Source organism: Gracilinanus agilis, chromosome 4, assembly GCF_016433145.1.
Source record: "Gracilinanus agilis isolate LMUSP501 chromosome 4, AgileGrace, whole genome shotgun sequence".
Taxonomy (NCBI): Eukaryota; Metazoa; Chordata; class Mammalia; order Didelphimorphia; family Didelphidae; genus Gracilinanus; species Gracilinanus agilis.
The window spans coordinates 484,513,089-484,526,199 of record NC_058133.1 but is presented as its reverse complement, the minus strand read 5'-3'; the positions used below and the strand labels follow the sequence as shown (position 1 = coordinate 484,526,199).

At 41.8% G+C, this 13,111-nt stretch overlaps 1 protein-coding gene across 1 annotated transcript in view; it reads left to right on the top strand.

The window, feature by feature from the left end:
- NF1 (neurofibromin 1) overlaps positions 1-13,111 on the top strand; it is a 193,614-nt gene that overhangs the window by 61,186 nt on the left and 119,317 nt on the right. Inside the window, exons 21-25 of the mRNA XM_044672802.1 lie at positions 59-175; positions 1,968-2,149; positions 2,249-2,460; positions 10,234-10,395; positions 10,514-10,617. Coding sequence (XP_044528737.1) covers positions 59-175; positions 1,968-2,149; positions 2,249-2,460; positions 10,234-10,395; positions 10,514-10,617 — 777 coding nt within the window. The remainder of the gene's footprint in view (positions 1-58; positions 176-1,967; positions 2,150-2,248; positions 2,461-10,233; positions 10,396-10,513; positions 10,618-13,111) is intronic.

Below are 13,111 nucleotides of genomic sequence, written 5' to 3'. Positions count from 1 at the left end.
TGACTTTGTTCAGATGTCTACCTAAAGGCTCTCACTTTCTCTGTTTCCTTCTCCCCAGAGATTTGGACCAGGCAAGCATGGAAGCAGTGGTGTCGTTGCTTGCTGGGCTCCCTTTACAGCCCGAGGAAGGAGATGGGGTGGAATTGATGGAGGCCAAATCCCAACTGTTTCTTAAGTAATTTTGGTGTTTTTAAAGCTAAAACTTCAAGCCCAAAGACTCAGAACAAGAGAGTGAGGGTGACTAGGTGGCAGCATCTGCGTTCAGAGACATGGCATGAAATGGGGTTGGGTGGGCTTTTTGACATTGTCCTTGTTTGAATGGTGGTAAAACTTAGCCTTTCAGTGAGGGAGCAACTGACTCCTTCCTTGTACTGTGTTCTCATCAATGAAGTCTTGATTATACATTAGGGTCAGTGGCAGTCACCTTATAACTTGTTATCCTGTGCAGCTTTTGTCTTTGTTCTCCAGAGGTCCTTCCCAGAGGGCTCCCTACATGATGGAGGCCTCCCTTTGGTTCTTCATCCTTTTCCCTGTTATCCTACCTTCTTGTTGTACCACTAGCTCACCTCCTTTCTCAGGCTGTGTGCATTTTTAATTATATCTCTTATGCTGCTTGTTGGGCACAGGTCAGTATGTTAGGAATCTCTGATTTCATTTGGGAAATAGGTATAGCTATTAGATAAGTCCCAGAGACTTGCTTGAGAGTCAAAGAAGATCATTGATTTCTCTGTGGCTCCATAGCTAATGAGATTATTTTATGGGCCTGAGCAGGATTTGAACCCCAGGCTTCATGGTCATTTAAGTATTGTACTCTTTCTGTATTGTCCTGCCTCTTCACAGGTAATAATTGGGAGCCTATCCACTGTGGGTCTCTCAGATACCTTTTGAGTCTTCTATAGCTTGATTTTTTTTTTTTTAGGAGATCATGGGGTTGAGATTCAGAATTTAACAAGATGATTGGGAAAATATTTTTGTCTAAAATGTGCTTTTATGTGTTAAGAGTAAGGGAGTTTTGAAAACATGTTAGTTTCCCAATACAATCTAGCTTATTGCTCTTTTTCCTGTTCCATGTTGGCCCCAACTTGTTATCTTTCTTCATTGTCTCAGAAATACTTACCAAAATCATAATTTGCTTGTATGCTGACCTAATTGCATGCCTTATCCTGGACAGTAAACATGCTTTTATCCTAGCTTTTCCTAAATGGATTCTTAGGTTGAACTCACTAGCTGAGAGTTTTTTGACCAGATGCTGTTGTGTGCTTGAATTTAAGGCAATCATTGATTCTATACATAAGGACATCTTTGGTGCGGGGGTCTAACAAAGTAAAGTTTTAGGGAAAGGCCTTTAACAATCAGTACTCAAACTTTTGACCTGCGTTAAAAATTCTTAAATGCACAAAAATGAAAAGTATTTTAGTAGATAGTTGTGTTGCTCCTCATGTAACCATTTTACTTCTGAAATGTATTTTTTTTAATATTAGATTAGAGATTAGTTTTGACTATAAATGCCTTTATTTGGTGCTTATGTTCTCAGATAACGTGTGGCTGTCTCAGAACAAAGTTCTATTCAGTGTGACACAATTTTAAATGAGTAATTGATCATCAAAGTGCTTTAAAACATGTTGAATGTTTTAGCATCATGCTAAGTCTTGGGGATGCAGGAGAAACAAAAACATGATCCTTGCCTCAAAGAGATTACATTTTCACAGGGGAATAAATTTAAAAGGGTACATACATGAGATTTTGAGAGTAAATAGACAGAAAGGGAGTTCCCTAGAGAAATTGCTGGCAAGGAGAGGTGGTGGTAACTTTTTATTGTTTCTTAGAGGAAGCCAAGAATCCATCCTCATACTGACCCTTACCTCCTAATGCCCTTCATAAGTGATAACATGAAGGTGATGGTATCTGTCAGTACAACAGTGTTCATTTGGATTTTCTTGCCTAATCTTAGGCCTTCTTGTTTTCAGATACTTTACACTATTTATGAACCTTCTTAATGACTGCAGTGAGATTGAAGAAGACAATGTACAAATTGGGGGCAGGAAGCGAGGCATGTCGAGAAGACTGGCCTCCCTGAGGCACTGCACTGTGCTTGCCATGTCCAACTTGCTCAACGCTAATGTTGATAGCGGCCTGATGCACTCCATAGGTAAGGAGCTAAAAGCAAAAATGGGTGGTGTGTATGAGAAGGAGAAGTGACCTTACTGAGCCTGCTTTAGTTAAGTTTGTGCTGCTTTTACTGTGCTAGGATTGGGTTATCACAAAGACCTTCAGACAAGAGCTACCTTCATGGAAGTCCTTACAAAAATCCTTCAGCAAGGCACAGAATTTGATACGCTGGCAGAAACAGCATTGGCCGATCGATTTGAGAGACTTGTGGAGTTGGTCACAATGATGGGTGATCAAGGAGAGCTCCCCATAGCCATGGCCTTGGCCAATGTGGTGCCTTGTTCTCAATGGGTAAGTTCATTAGTAGACTTAAAGAATTTCAAAATTGGAAGGTACTTCTGAGATCCTCTGGCCCAGCCCTGTTGGGAAATTGAGGCCAGGAGAGGTTAATGGAATTGGCCCAGTTTATACAGGTACACAATGGCAGAGTGGAGATGAAAACCAAGTTTTTTTTCTCCCAGTACAGTTTTTTTTCATTGTTACCTTCAGTCCCTTTTCCTTTCTAATCATCTGATTTATATTTAGGATCATAAAGATTTCTCTCATTTATTTTATTTTTTTAACCAGAGTGTATATGATTTAGAGCACTGATTCCCAAAGTGGGTGCTACCGCCCCCTGGTGGGTGCTTCATGGGTCCAGGGGAACAGTGATGGCCACAGGTGCATTTATCTTTCCTATTAATTGCTATTAAAATTTAAAAAAATTTAATTTCCAGGGAGCCAAGTAATATTTTTTTCTGGAAAGGGGGTGGTAGGCCAAAAAATTTGGGAACTACTGGATTAGAGATTTGCTGCTTACTCTTTAAATGTCAAAGGAAGCTTCTTTCATGTCATGTTCACAAACCTACTTCAGTGGCCTGTGATTGTATTGGGGTAGATATTCCCTCTCTTACTTCAGCCTTTTATTCCTCTTCACTTAGTAGAAGGTTTTTGAGTGACTGGCCAAAAACTACATCCCTTGCAATCTGTTTCTATTACATACCTCCCTCAGTGTACAGAGGCAAACGTGATTCATGGCCAAGCCCATTGTAGAAATCTACCCACAGACAGGACCTACCAGAGTTTATCCTTTGCTGGGATGAGGTCACTGTCAGGACAGGATTTTGAGTTGTACCTGACGGGCCTGTCTTTGAGTTGATAGAATTTTAATGGAATCAGCAAGTTGTTTCTAAGATAAAAATATCATCTTAACTTTTGGACCTGGTCAAATTCAAATCCCATTGTGCCTTTCTCCCAGCAGCTTTAGGAAGGAGAGAATACTTCTTTACTGGAGCAGATTATTAAATTTTACTTAGTTTAGAAGATGGAAGACATAAAGGATTGCAATCCTTCTGAATCCTGAGATTAATCTGTAATTGCTTATTTTGAAAACTGATTTTATTAGTGAGGAGGATTTCTTTCTTATATATCTGAAGTCAACATACCTGGCAATTTTCATAATTAAAAAAATGAGGAATCTAATAAGTTGATAAGAAACAGATTTTTCTTTTATTATAGGAAATTGTTTTTCAGCGTTGTGTTGAACTTTGTTAATAATAACTAGGCTGATACCTTTACTTTAAAGAAGAAATTTCTCTTTAATGGTTTAGTTATAGGGAAAATGTCTTATGAACTTCTCAGGCATGATGTGTCAAAATAGACAAATTTTGTTGACTGTTGTTTAAGATGTCATTCATACCTGTTGGACACCTGCCTGAAGTTTCCTTTGTATTTGTGTGCAGAAGGGAGGGAGATGGCAGTGGATGAGCTCTTTTTTTTTTTTTTTAAACCCTTGTATTTCGGTGTATTGTCTCATAGGTGGAAGAGTGGTAAGGGTAGGCAATGGGGGGTCAAGTGACTTGCCCAGGGTCACACAGCTGGGAAGTGGCTGAGGCCGGGTTTGAACCTAGGACCTCCCGTCTCTAGGCCTGACTCTCACTCCACTGAGCTACCCAGCTGTCCCCTGGATGAGCTCTTTTAAAATCCAGATCCTATAACCTGCTTTCTGTTCACAGCTGAATAATGTTTGACAGATTGCATGTGATATCATATTAGAGGAGAGAATTAGTTTTTGAGGTTCTGATCATTTGGTCAGCAGGGCTTTGTTATGACTACAGGGTGCACAGCAAAATTCTCCTAGGCCTCAGACCTTATTCTTTTCTCACTTTTCCCCCTTCCTCAAAATTATGGTTTTTTAGTTGGTCCCTTCCCTGAGAACAGAGCAAAGTCAGATAGGCTAGACTCTGGGGTCCACCTCTCTCCCTGCCTCTCACTACTTATCCTCATAGGTCAGGTAACTGGCTAAGCCATACACACCATGCCATGCTGACTTTGATGGGTCTGGGTCATCCTCTTTGTAGCTCCTGCTGGCAGGTGGTAGCCACTGGTTTGTGCTCCTCAGGAGCCTTGGTCTACCCTTGTGTACATCCTGTAGGAGGTAGAGGCAACCTCCCCCCATACCCTTTTACAGTCAGGGGCTGCTCTTTTTCAGACCCTTGGCAGTGTCACTACCAGTGGGATGTTTTGGCCCTTTCACGGCTTAGCCTATTTTCCTGGTCCCATTATAGCTCTCTTGATGGCACAGCCTTGGGGAAGTGACATTTACCCTACTTTTTATTACTTACTCTTGCTTTCCAGGAATCTTGTATAATTTTGGCACGTGCATGTGAGAGATCTTGTTCTATGGTAGCTGATAGTGTTTTCCTCTATCAAGTGCTTTAAGATTTTTAAATGAATTGCTTTTGTTTTTAATAACTTATTATTATTATATCTGTGCATAAAAACCACCTGTACTCCCACTGCCAGTTGAGTACTTCGTAACAAAGAAAGCCAGTTAAGCAGAACCAACAGCCACAATGATTATTTATTTGTTTGTTTTATTGTTATTTTTAAAGTTTTAATTTTTAAAAAACTAGTTTCCACATAAATTTTCTGAAGTGATATGATCCATATTGTCTCCGTCCCTTCTTCCCTCATCCCTCCCAGAGCTGATAAGCAATTCATCTGAGTTATACGTGTGTTATCACATAAAGCATTTTTTAACATTGTTCATTTTTGTAAGTGATTAATTTTATACAACCAAAATCCCCAAACACATACCCAAATAAACAAGTGACAAATCATATGCTTTCTTCTGCATTCCTGCTCCAACAGTTCTTTCTGTAGAGGTAGATAGCATATTCTTTCTCATAAGTCCTCAGAAATGTCCTGGATCATTGTATTGCTGGTAGTAGTAAAGTATCACAGTTCCACTCATTCCACAATATTGTTGTTACTGTGTATGATACTGTCTTGGTTCTGCTTATTTCACTCTGCATCAGTTCATGTAGGTCTTTCCTGCTCTCTGAAATCATCTTGTTCATCATTCCTTATAGCACTGTCATATACCACAATTTGTTCAGCCATTCCCCAATTGAAGGATATCCCTCGATTTCCAGTTCTTTGCCACCACAAAAAGAGCTACTATAAATATTTTTGTACAGGCAGGTCCTTTCTCTCTCTTTTTTTTTAATCTCTTTGGGATAAAAATCTAATAGTGGTATTGCTGGATCAAAAGGTATGTACAGTTTTATAGCCTTTTGGGCATAGTTCCAAATTGCCCTCCATAATGGTTGGATCGGTTTACAACTCCATCAACAATGTATTAGTGTCCAAATTTTGCCATATCCCTCCAACACTTACCATTTTCCTTTAACTGTCATATTGGCTAGTGTGATATATGTGAGGCACGGTGATTATTTAATCTCACCATGTACACACCCCTTGTCTTTTACTTCTCTACCAAAAAGAGGAAAACTGCCTCATTTCATCTCTAGGACCCAGATTTATCATTAGAGTGACTCAGCATTCAGCTTTGCCCAAGAGTTTTTTTTTTTTTTTAAATTATAGTCACTCTTTATATTGTTCTTCAATCCAGCAGACATTTATGAAGCACTTACTGTGTGCCAGCACTTGTGATACTAATAAGAAAAACAGAAATAGCTCCTGCCATCAGAGAGCTTGCCATCTCATGGGAGAAGACAGTGCGCTAGAGAAGCTGGGCAGAAGGGACAATTGGGGGTATGGTGTCCTGTGGGCCCAGATCCCAGCCCTCTGGAGAGGAATGGTCAGGGGGGAGTGCTTCCCCCACCACTGTCCAGGCTGCAGCTTCTACTTGTTTCCCATTGTACCTGACCACACAGGTCCTCCCACGTGTCTCTAGATGCCTCATCCCATCCTTGTCCTTTCTTATTGCCCAAGAATACACTCCCACGCTTGTGTTAGTTTTCTCTCATCACTGACTGCCACTCTTTCCAGCCTTCCTTCCCTTCCTCTTTTCCATGTTCCACGGTCTTCCTTTAGAACAACAAATCCCAGGCTTTCATTGGTAACAAAGCCACATAATCTTCTTCAGCTTTGTCTCTGTTTTCTGACCATAAACACGTGCTCAGCTATAGAAGATACTTTGTTCTCTTCTGCCGTCAAGATGCGCTTGAGCGCTCCTCAGCTAATTCTACTCAGCCTTTGTAGGCTTACAGATTTGTAGACACTGATCTTCTCTTTTCCTTGATGGGCCATCCTTGCTGTGGTTTTTGGAAGGACTTGATACTTTGCTCTTTTTCAGATTCCTTACTGTTCAGTCTCTGGGCTCCCAAAATTGTGATGCCTTTGACCTTCCTTTGTATCTAGGCTGGTTCTGCTTTAGTTTTTGTTTTCTTAAATGCCACCCTTTCCTCCCTCCCTCCTTTGGACAGTAAGCAAGGGAATGACATGGGAATGTGGCCTCACTGATATTGGGAGGAGGGAGACAAGAAGAAAAAGTTTGTTTTAGAAAATCTGTCAACTCTTCTCCATTGAATTGTCTCTCTTCCAGGGACATACATAGGAAGGTGGCATGGCCTAATGGAAATCACTTGTGATATTAGAAGACTTGGCCGTTGAGACTCACTATTTGTATAACCTTGGACAAGTCCCTTTCCTTCTCTAGCCTTTGGTTTCAGTTTGGAGGTGGTAAGCTGAGGCTCCTTCTAGCCTTAATGCTGATGCCCTCTAGTCTTCTGATCCTCAGAGGGCCAGGGTGATTTGGTGAAACATTCTTCAAGCCTATTTTCTCTTCCTCTGTGGTTTTTGGTTTTTTTTTTAAGGCATTATCGCTTGTGGTTGTCTTCTGCTCCCATCCCCTATGATTAACATGGGTTTTTTATTATTTTGAAACAGATTTATATTGATAATTTGTTGTTTTTGTATCCCTTGGATTTCTCCTGGTATCTCCCTCCTCTTCCCAGACAACAATCCCTAATAATAAGGAATTTTTTTTTGTTACAACATAATAAATGTTTATTTCTTTTCTTCATATCAAGCCCTCATTTCTCCTGAGTTCTAATCACGTACCACCAAATGCTTATTTGTATTTGTACCTCTAATGACCTCTTGGCATATAAAAATGAACATGTCCAAAAACTGAACTTATAATGAGAATATTTATAAAAGGAGTCGTCAAATTAAAAAAATCTGGCCTCTGGAGTGTTCCATACCCATGGATCCTCACCTTTGCAGAGGAGCACACGGGGTGTGATCACCTCCTCTGTGTCTTCTGTCACCTCTTCTGTGGGACTCAATTTGTTCTTTATCATCTCACCTTATTAAGTGTCACTTGCATTGTTGTGGTTGTAGACATTATATGCATTGTTTTCCTGCCTTGTCTTTCTTTTCTAAGGTCTTGCCCTGCTTCTCTGTGGTTATCATGCTCATTGTTTCTTATAGCACAGCAGTCTCTCATGACGTTTGTGTGCTGCCTTTTGGTTTGCTCTTCCCATTCAACGAGCATCTTTGTTTCCAGTTCTTTTCCATCAAAGGAAAAAAAAAAAGTGCTACTATAAGTAATTTGGGCGTTAAGGGGCCTTTCTTTTTATCAGTGACCTCCTTTATCTCTGCCTGATAATGGAATTTCTGGGTCAAAAGGCATGGTCTAGAGAACTTTTCTAACATAATTCCAAAATGATTGAGTTAAATCACAGCTCTGTCAGCATTACATTAGTTTGCCTGACTCTCTTTGATCCTTCCAAACATTGTTTTTTTACATCTTTTCTCACGTTTTCTAATTTGCTATATGAGATAAAATCTCAGAGTTGTTTTAATATTAAATGTTTCTCTTCTTGATGATTTCGAGTATTCTTTTATGTGATTGTTAATAGCTTATATCCTTTTGAGAACTGATTGTTCATATCCTTTGACCAGTTCTTCCATTGGGTAATGGTTGTGTGTGTCTGTGTGTGTGTATTTATAATTTACATTTCTATTGTCTGCATGTATAACCAAACCCTTATCTGCAATATTTTATATTTTTTCTCAGACAACTATTCCTCTTATCTTGTTTTCTAAAAAATCCTTACCTTTTATCTTAGAATCAATCCTATGTATTGGTTCCAAGGCAGAGGAGTGGTAATGGTTAGGCAATTCTGATTTAGTAACTTACCCAAGGCCACACACAGCTAGGAAATCTGAGGCCAGAGTTGAACCCAGGACCTTCTGTCTCCAGACCTGGCTCTTTCTATCTACTAAATTTGTCCTATCTTTTAAATTTTTGCTTAATAAAGCTTTTGGTTTCATGTAACGAAAATTTATCTTTGTTGTATTCTAAAATTGGTGCTACCTCTTACTTGATTAGAAATTCTTTTTCTAAGACTTGCGCAAAAATATTCATAGCTGCACTCTTTGTGGTGGCAAAAAGTTGGAAAATGGGGGGTGATGTTCATTGATTGAGGAATGACTGAACAAGTAGTGGTATATGTTGGTGATGGAATAATATTGCGCTGAAAAGAATAATGAACTGGAGGAATTCCATGTGAACTGGAAAGACCTCCAAGAACTGATGCAGAGCAAAAGGAGCAGAACCAGGAAAACGTTGTACACAGAGATGGATACGCTATGGCACAATTGAATGTAATGGACTTCTCTACTAGCAGTAATGCAATGATTCAGGACAATTCTAAGGGACTTATGAGAAAGAATGCTATCTATATCCAGAGAAAGAACTGTGGAATTAGAAACAAATTAGAAAAATATATGATCAACCACATAGTGTGATAGGGATGTGATTGGGATTTTGATGTTAAAGAATCACTCTACTGCAAATATGAATAACATGGAAATAGGTTTTGAACAATGATATATGTATAACCCAGTGGAACTGCTTTTCGGCTTTGGGACGGGAGAGGGGTGGGGTCATGAATCATGTAACCATGGAAAACTATTCTAGATAAAAATTAAAAGAAAAGAAAAAGAAAGGAAATTCTGTTTCTACCTCATTATAGTTTATATCCTCCATCAGTTTTGCCAGTCTTATCTAGCTGGAGCTAGCTTTTTCTCCATCAAAGTCCTCTTTTGATTTCCCCAGAAATAAGTATGCTTCTGTTCTTCTACAATAGATCTCTTCTCTTCTCTGGGGTCCTATTTTTACTAGAACCCATTGCCTTCTCTTCTTTCTTCCTCTCCCTTCCTCCTTTCTCCATCTCTCCCCCCCTCCAAATCACCATATTGGTACCAGATAGAGGACACTCCCATTTTGCTTTATCCCAGCTTTATTTCAGAATTCCCTGGCTCAAGTGGTCCAGCAGTCTCCCCCTGCTCTCCAGGAGCTCACAACCTAATCGAATTAGAAGTTGACTTTTGATGTGAACCCTGGAATCTTCCATTCTTCTTGGCATTTTGCCTATTAGCAAAAGACCTTTAAAACTAGCTGCTGTCTTTGCATTGTTTTTTGTAAAACCCTTACCTTGTCTTAAAATTCATGCTAAGTATCAGTACCTAGCAGAAGAGCAGGCTAGTTGGTTGGGATTATGTGACTCACCCAGGGTTATATAGCAAGGAAGTGTCTGAGGTCAGATTTGAACCTTGATCCTCTGTTTCTGGGCCTGGCTCTCTATCCACTGAATCACCTACCTGTCCCCTTCATTGGCATTTTAAATTGTTAGCATGTAGCTGTTAGAACAGCATTGCAACCAGGGTACAAGGGGGTTCTATGCTATGACTTTCTTTCTGCTATTCCTGGTTCTCCTTTCTAGGAAAACTGAATTGGTTCTTCTCCTTTTAAAAAATCCCTTTCAGGATGAACTTGCTCGAGTCCTTGTCACTCTCTTTGATTCTCGACACTTACTCTACCAGCTGCTTTGGAACATGTTTTCTAAGGAGGTCGAGCTGGCTGACTCCATGCAGACACTCTTTAGAGGGAACAGCTTAGCCAGTAAAATCATGACCTTCTGTTTTAAGGTTGGTATCCTCTCCCCTTCCTGGTGCCCCTACCAGGGCAGGACAGGGCTGCAGTCTGTCCTTTGCTCACTGCCCCTGCCTAGGAACAATCACCAGCCTCTGCTTGCCTTTTCTGTAGGTCTATGGTGCTACCTACCTGCAGAAACTTCTGGAGCCTTTGCTGCGATTTGTGATCACTTCCTCTGAATGGCAGCACGTCAGCTTTGAAGTCGATCCCACCAGGTTGGTTATGGGGTGGCAGTCCAGATCCTCTTTTCAGTTGTCCTGCATCCACAGGCGGTCCTGGAGACCAACCTTGTGTGAGCGGTGCTGGATGGGAGGCTGCAGAAGGGGCTAGGAGGTCTGCCAAGGGAAGGGTGCCTACAAGGGACAGTGAGGAAAGGCAGTGCTAGGAAAAAAAGGCTGGGGCAGAGTCAGGCCTGGGAGCTCCCCTCATCCCAGAGGTGATTTGAAAGGATGAGAGCCTTCAAAGGAGCCTTTGTGCAACTTCCCAGAGAGGGGAGAATCAGGCAAGAGGCTCCTGGGGCAGTCTGAGCCAGCATTAAGGTGGGGTTCGGGCAAAGGAAAAGACAGAATCAAGATGGAGACATTGTGGGGAAGACCTGGCGGCTGATGGGCTGTAGGGTGAGTAGAGAATGACTCAGAACCAATCCATCTGGGTAGCATGTCAGCAGAAAGAAGAGCACTAGAAGAATCAGAGTTAGGGGAGAGATCATTAGTTCCATTTTGGATGTAGTGTATCAGAGATGTCAGTAGACCATCCAGTAACGATGCCCAGAGGGCTCGGCTGTCTGGATTTAGGGGTCACCATCTTAGAGATTATTGATCCCACAGAAGAGAATAAGATAAGAGGAAGCAGATGGAGAGAGAGCTCACGTTGGACAGTGGGGGGTAGGGGTGGAAGGAGGGAGGAGTCCCCCCCCCCAAAGGAATGAATATTGATCCAGGTAGCCAGCAAACCATGGCAGAGCAGTACCCTAGAAACTAAGGGAAAAGGCAGTGCTTGGCAATGGGGCTCTGGGGCTGGCTTTTCAGAGAGGAGGAGTGAGGTCTGAGAAAGGAAGGCCCTGGGATCTGGCAAGTCATCAAGAAGAGGGAAATTTCAGGAAAATAGTAAGACATGGAGTGTGATGGCAAAGGGCGGGAAGGTGGAAAGCAGAGATCGCCTTCTAGAAGTGGGCTCCGAAAGGCAGAGGACATAAAGTAGGGGTGTAAGGGGATGCTGATGCCAAGTGAAGGGTGTCTGGATGGGGCCAACCTGACATGTCTGGATGCACCAGGAAAGGAGCAAGTAGAGATTTTTTTTTTCCCCAAAAAACTCTAGGGTCAAATGTGTTGCACACAGTTGGGAAGTATCTGAGGCCAGATTTGAACCCAGGTCCTCCCAAGTCCAACCACTGTGCTACCTAGCTGCCCCCAAATAGAGATTGAAAATGAGCACTAAAGAGGATATGATCAAGGGGCAAACTCCCAGAAGAGATGTTAGGAGCAAATCAATGGCCTTGGTGAGATCACCTTGACCTCTGAGAAGTGGGAGAGAATGGTGAATGATGTGGGGGCAGCTGAGAGCAGACCTAGGGGGAAGGTGGTCAGGGCAGATTCCTTTTGAAGGAGATAAGATCTTTGACTGAGGGAGAGCCTGGGGCTCAGTACTGGTTCTTAGTGGAGTATAAATGGAGAGTTATCCAGGGAAGAACCAGAGGCTGGTTTTGTGTTAGGGAGGGTCCTTGTTAAGATCAGAGAGCTGGAATTCATAGTTCATCCATGTAGTGCCATGGTGTGCCATTTCTCAGTGTTAGCTTTTGTTATATTCAGTAATCTGGGAAGACATGGATGCCACCTTGACTGACAGGGATGACAGTTAAGAGACTTGGAATGTTCCCAGGTGCTGTGAGCCAGGGGCAAACGTCAGTTGGCCCCACCCTATATATACCTCTCACGGCTACTTTTGGGGGAAGTCTCTGGACTGAGAGGTCTCTGGACTCAGAGGCTGAGAACTGGAGATCACAGATCTCTGCCAACCTCTATGGATCAGTCCGAGAGTGGACAGATGAAGCGTGGTTTAAGAAGAAAAGGGTAGGAATAAGCCTGAATCTATTTCCTGATAGATTGTGAGTGCTAGTGAACCATCAACACTAGTAGTGAGAGAGCTGAGAGAATAAAGACCATCAATACATCTGCAGCAATAACGTTCCCTATTCTCTGGCTTGGCTGTGGCCAGGTTCAGCCAGAGATAGAAGGAGAAGTGAAATCTCAAGCCTCCACCAGATTAATAGCCTCCAGTCCTGATTGTTAATTAGTCTAATAGATAATAGATCAATAGGGTTTCCAGTCCCCAATCCTTGACCTTGTTATTCTTTCCCTACTTATAGATAAAAGATTGTTCAACAACAAGTACCTTCCTGAGTGGTCTTTCTATCATGGCCCTTGGGAAGGGATTCAAATGCAGTCAGATCCTGAACGTTATCCAAGGCTGATCAATAGCCCAATACCAATTTATACAACCCCAGGTTGGGCCCAGAAAGGTTACCCATCTATCTAACCTCTCAAGGGTCCTTACTTGGGCTACTGTCAAGGAATCCCTAATAGGTTCTCAACCAAACCTGTTAGAGAAAAGGGGATAACTTATAGCAGCAGCCAGGGTGATAGGAGTAGGTGTTCCTCTCACCAACTGCAGCTGAGGAGATCATAGACAGATACATATTATCACTACCAT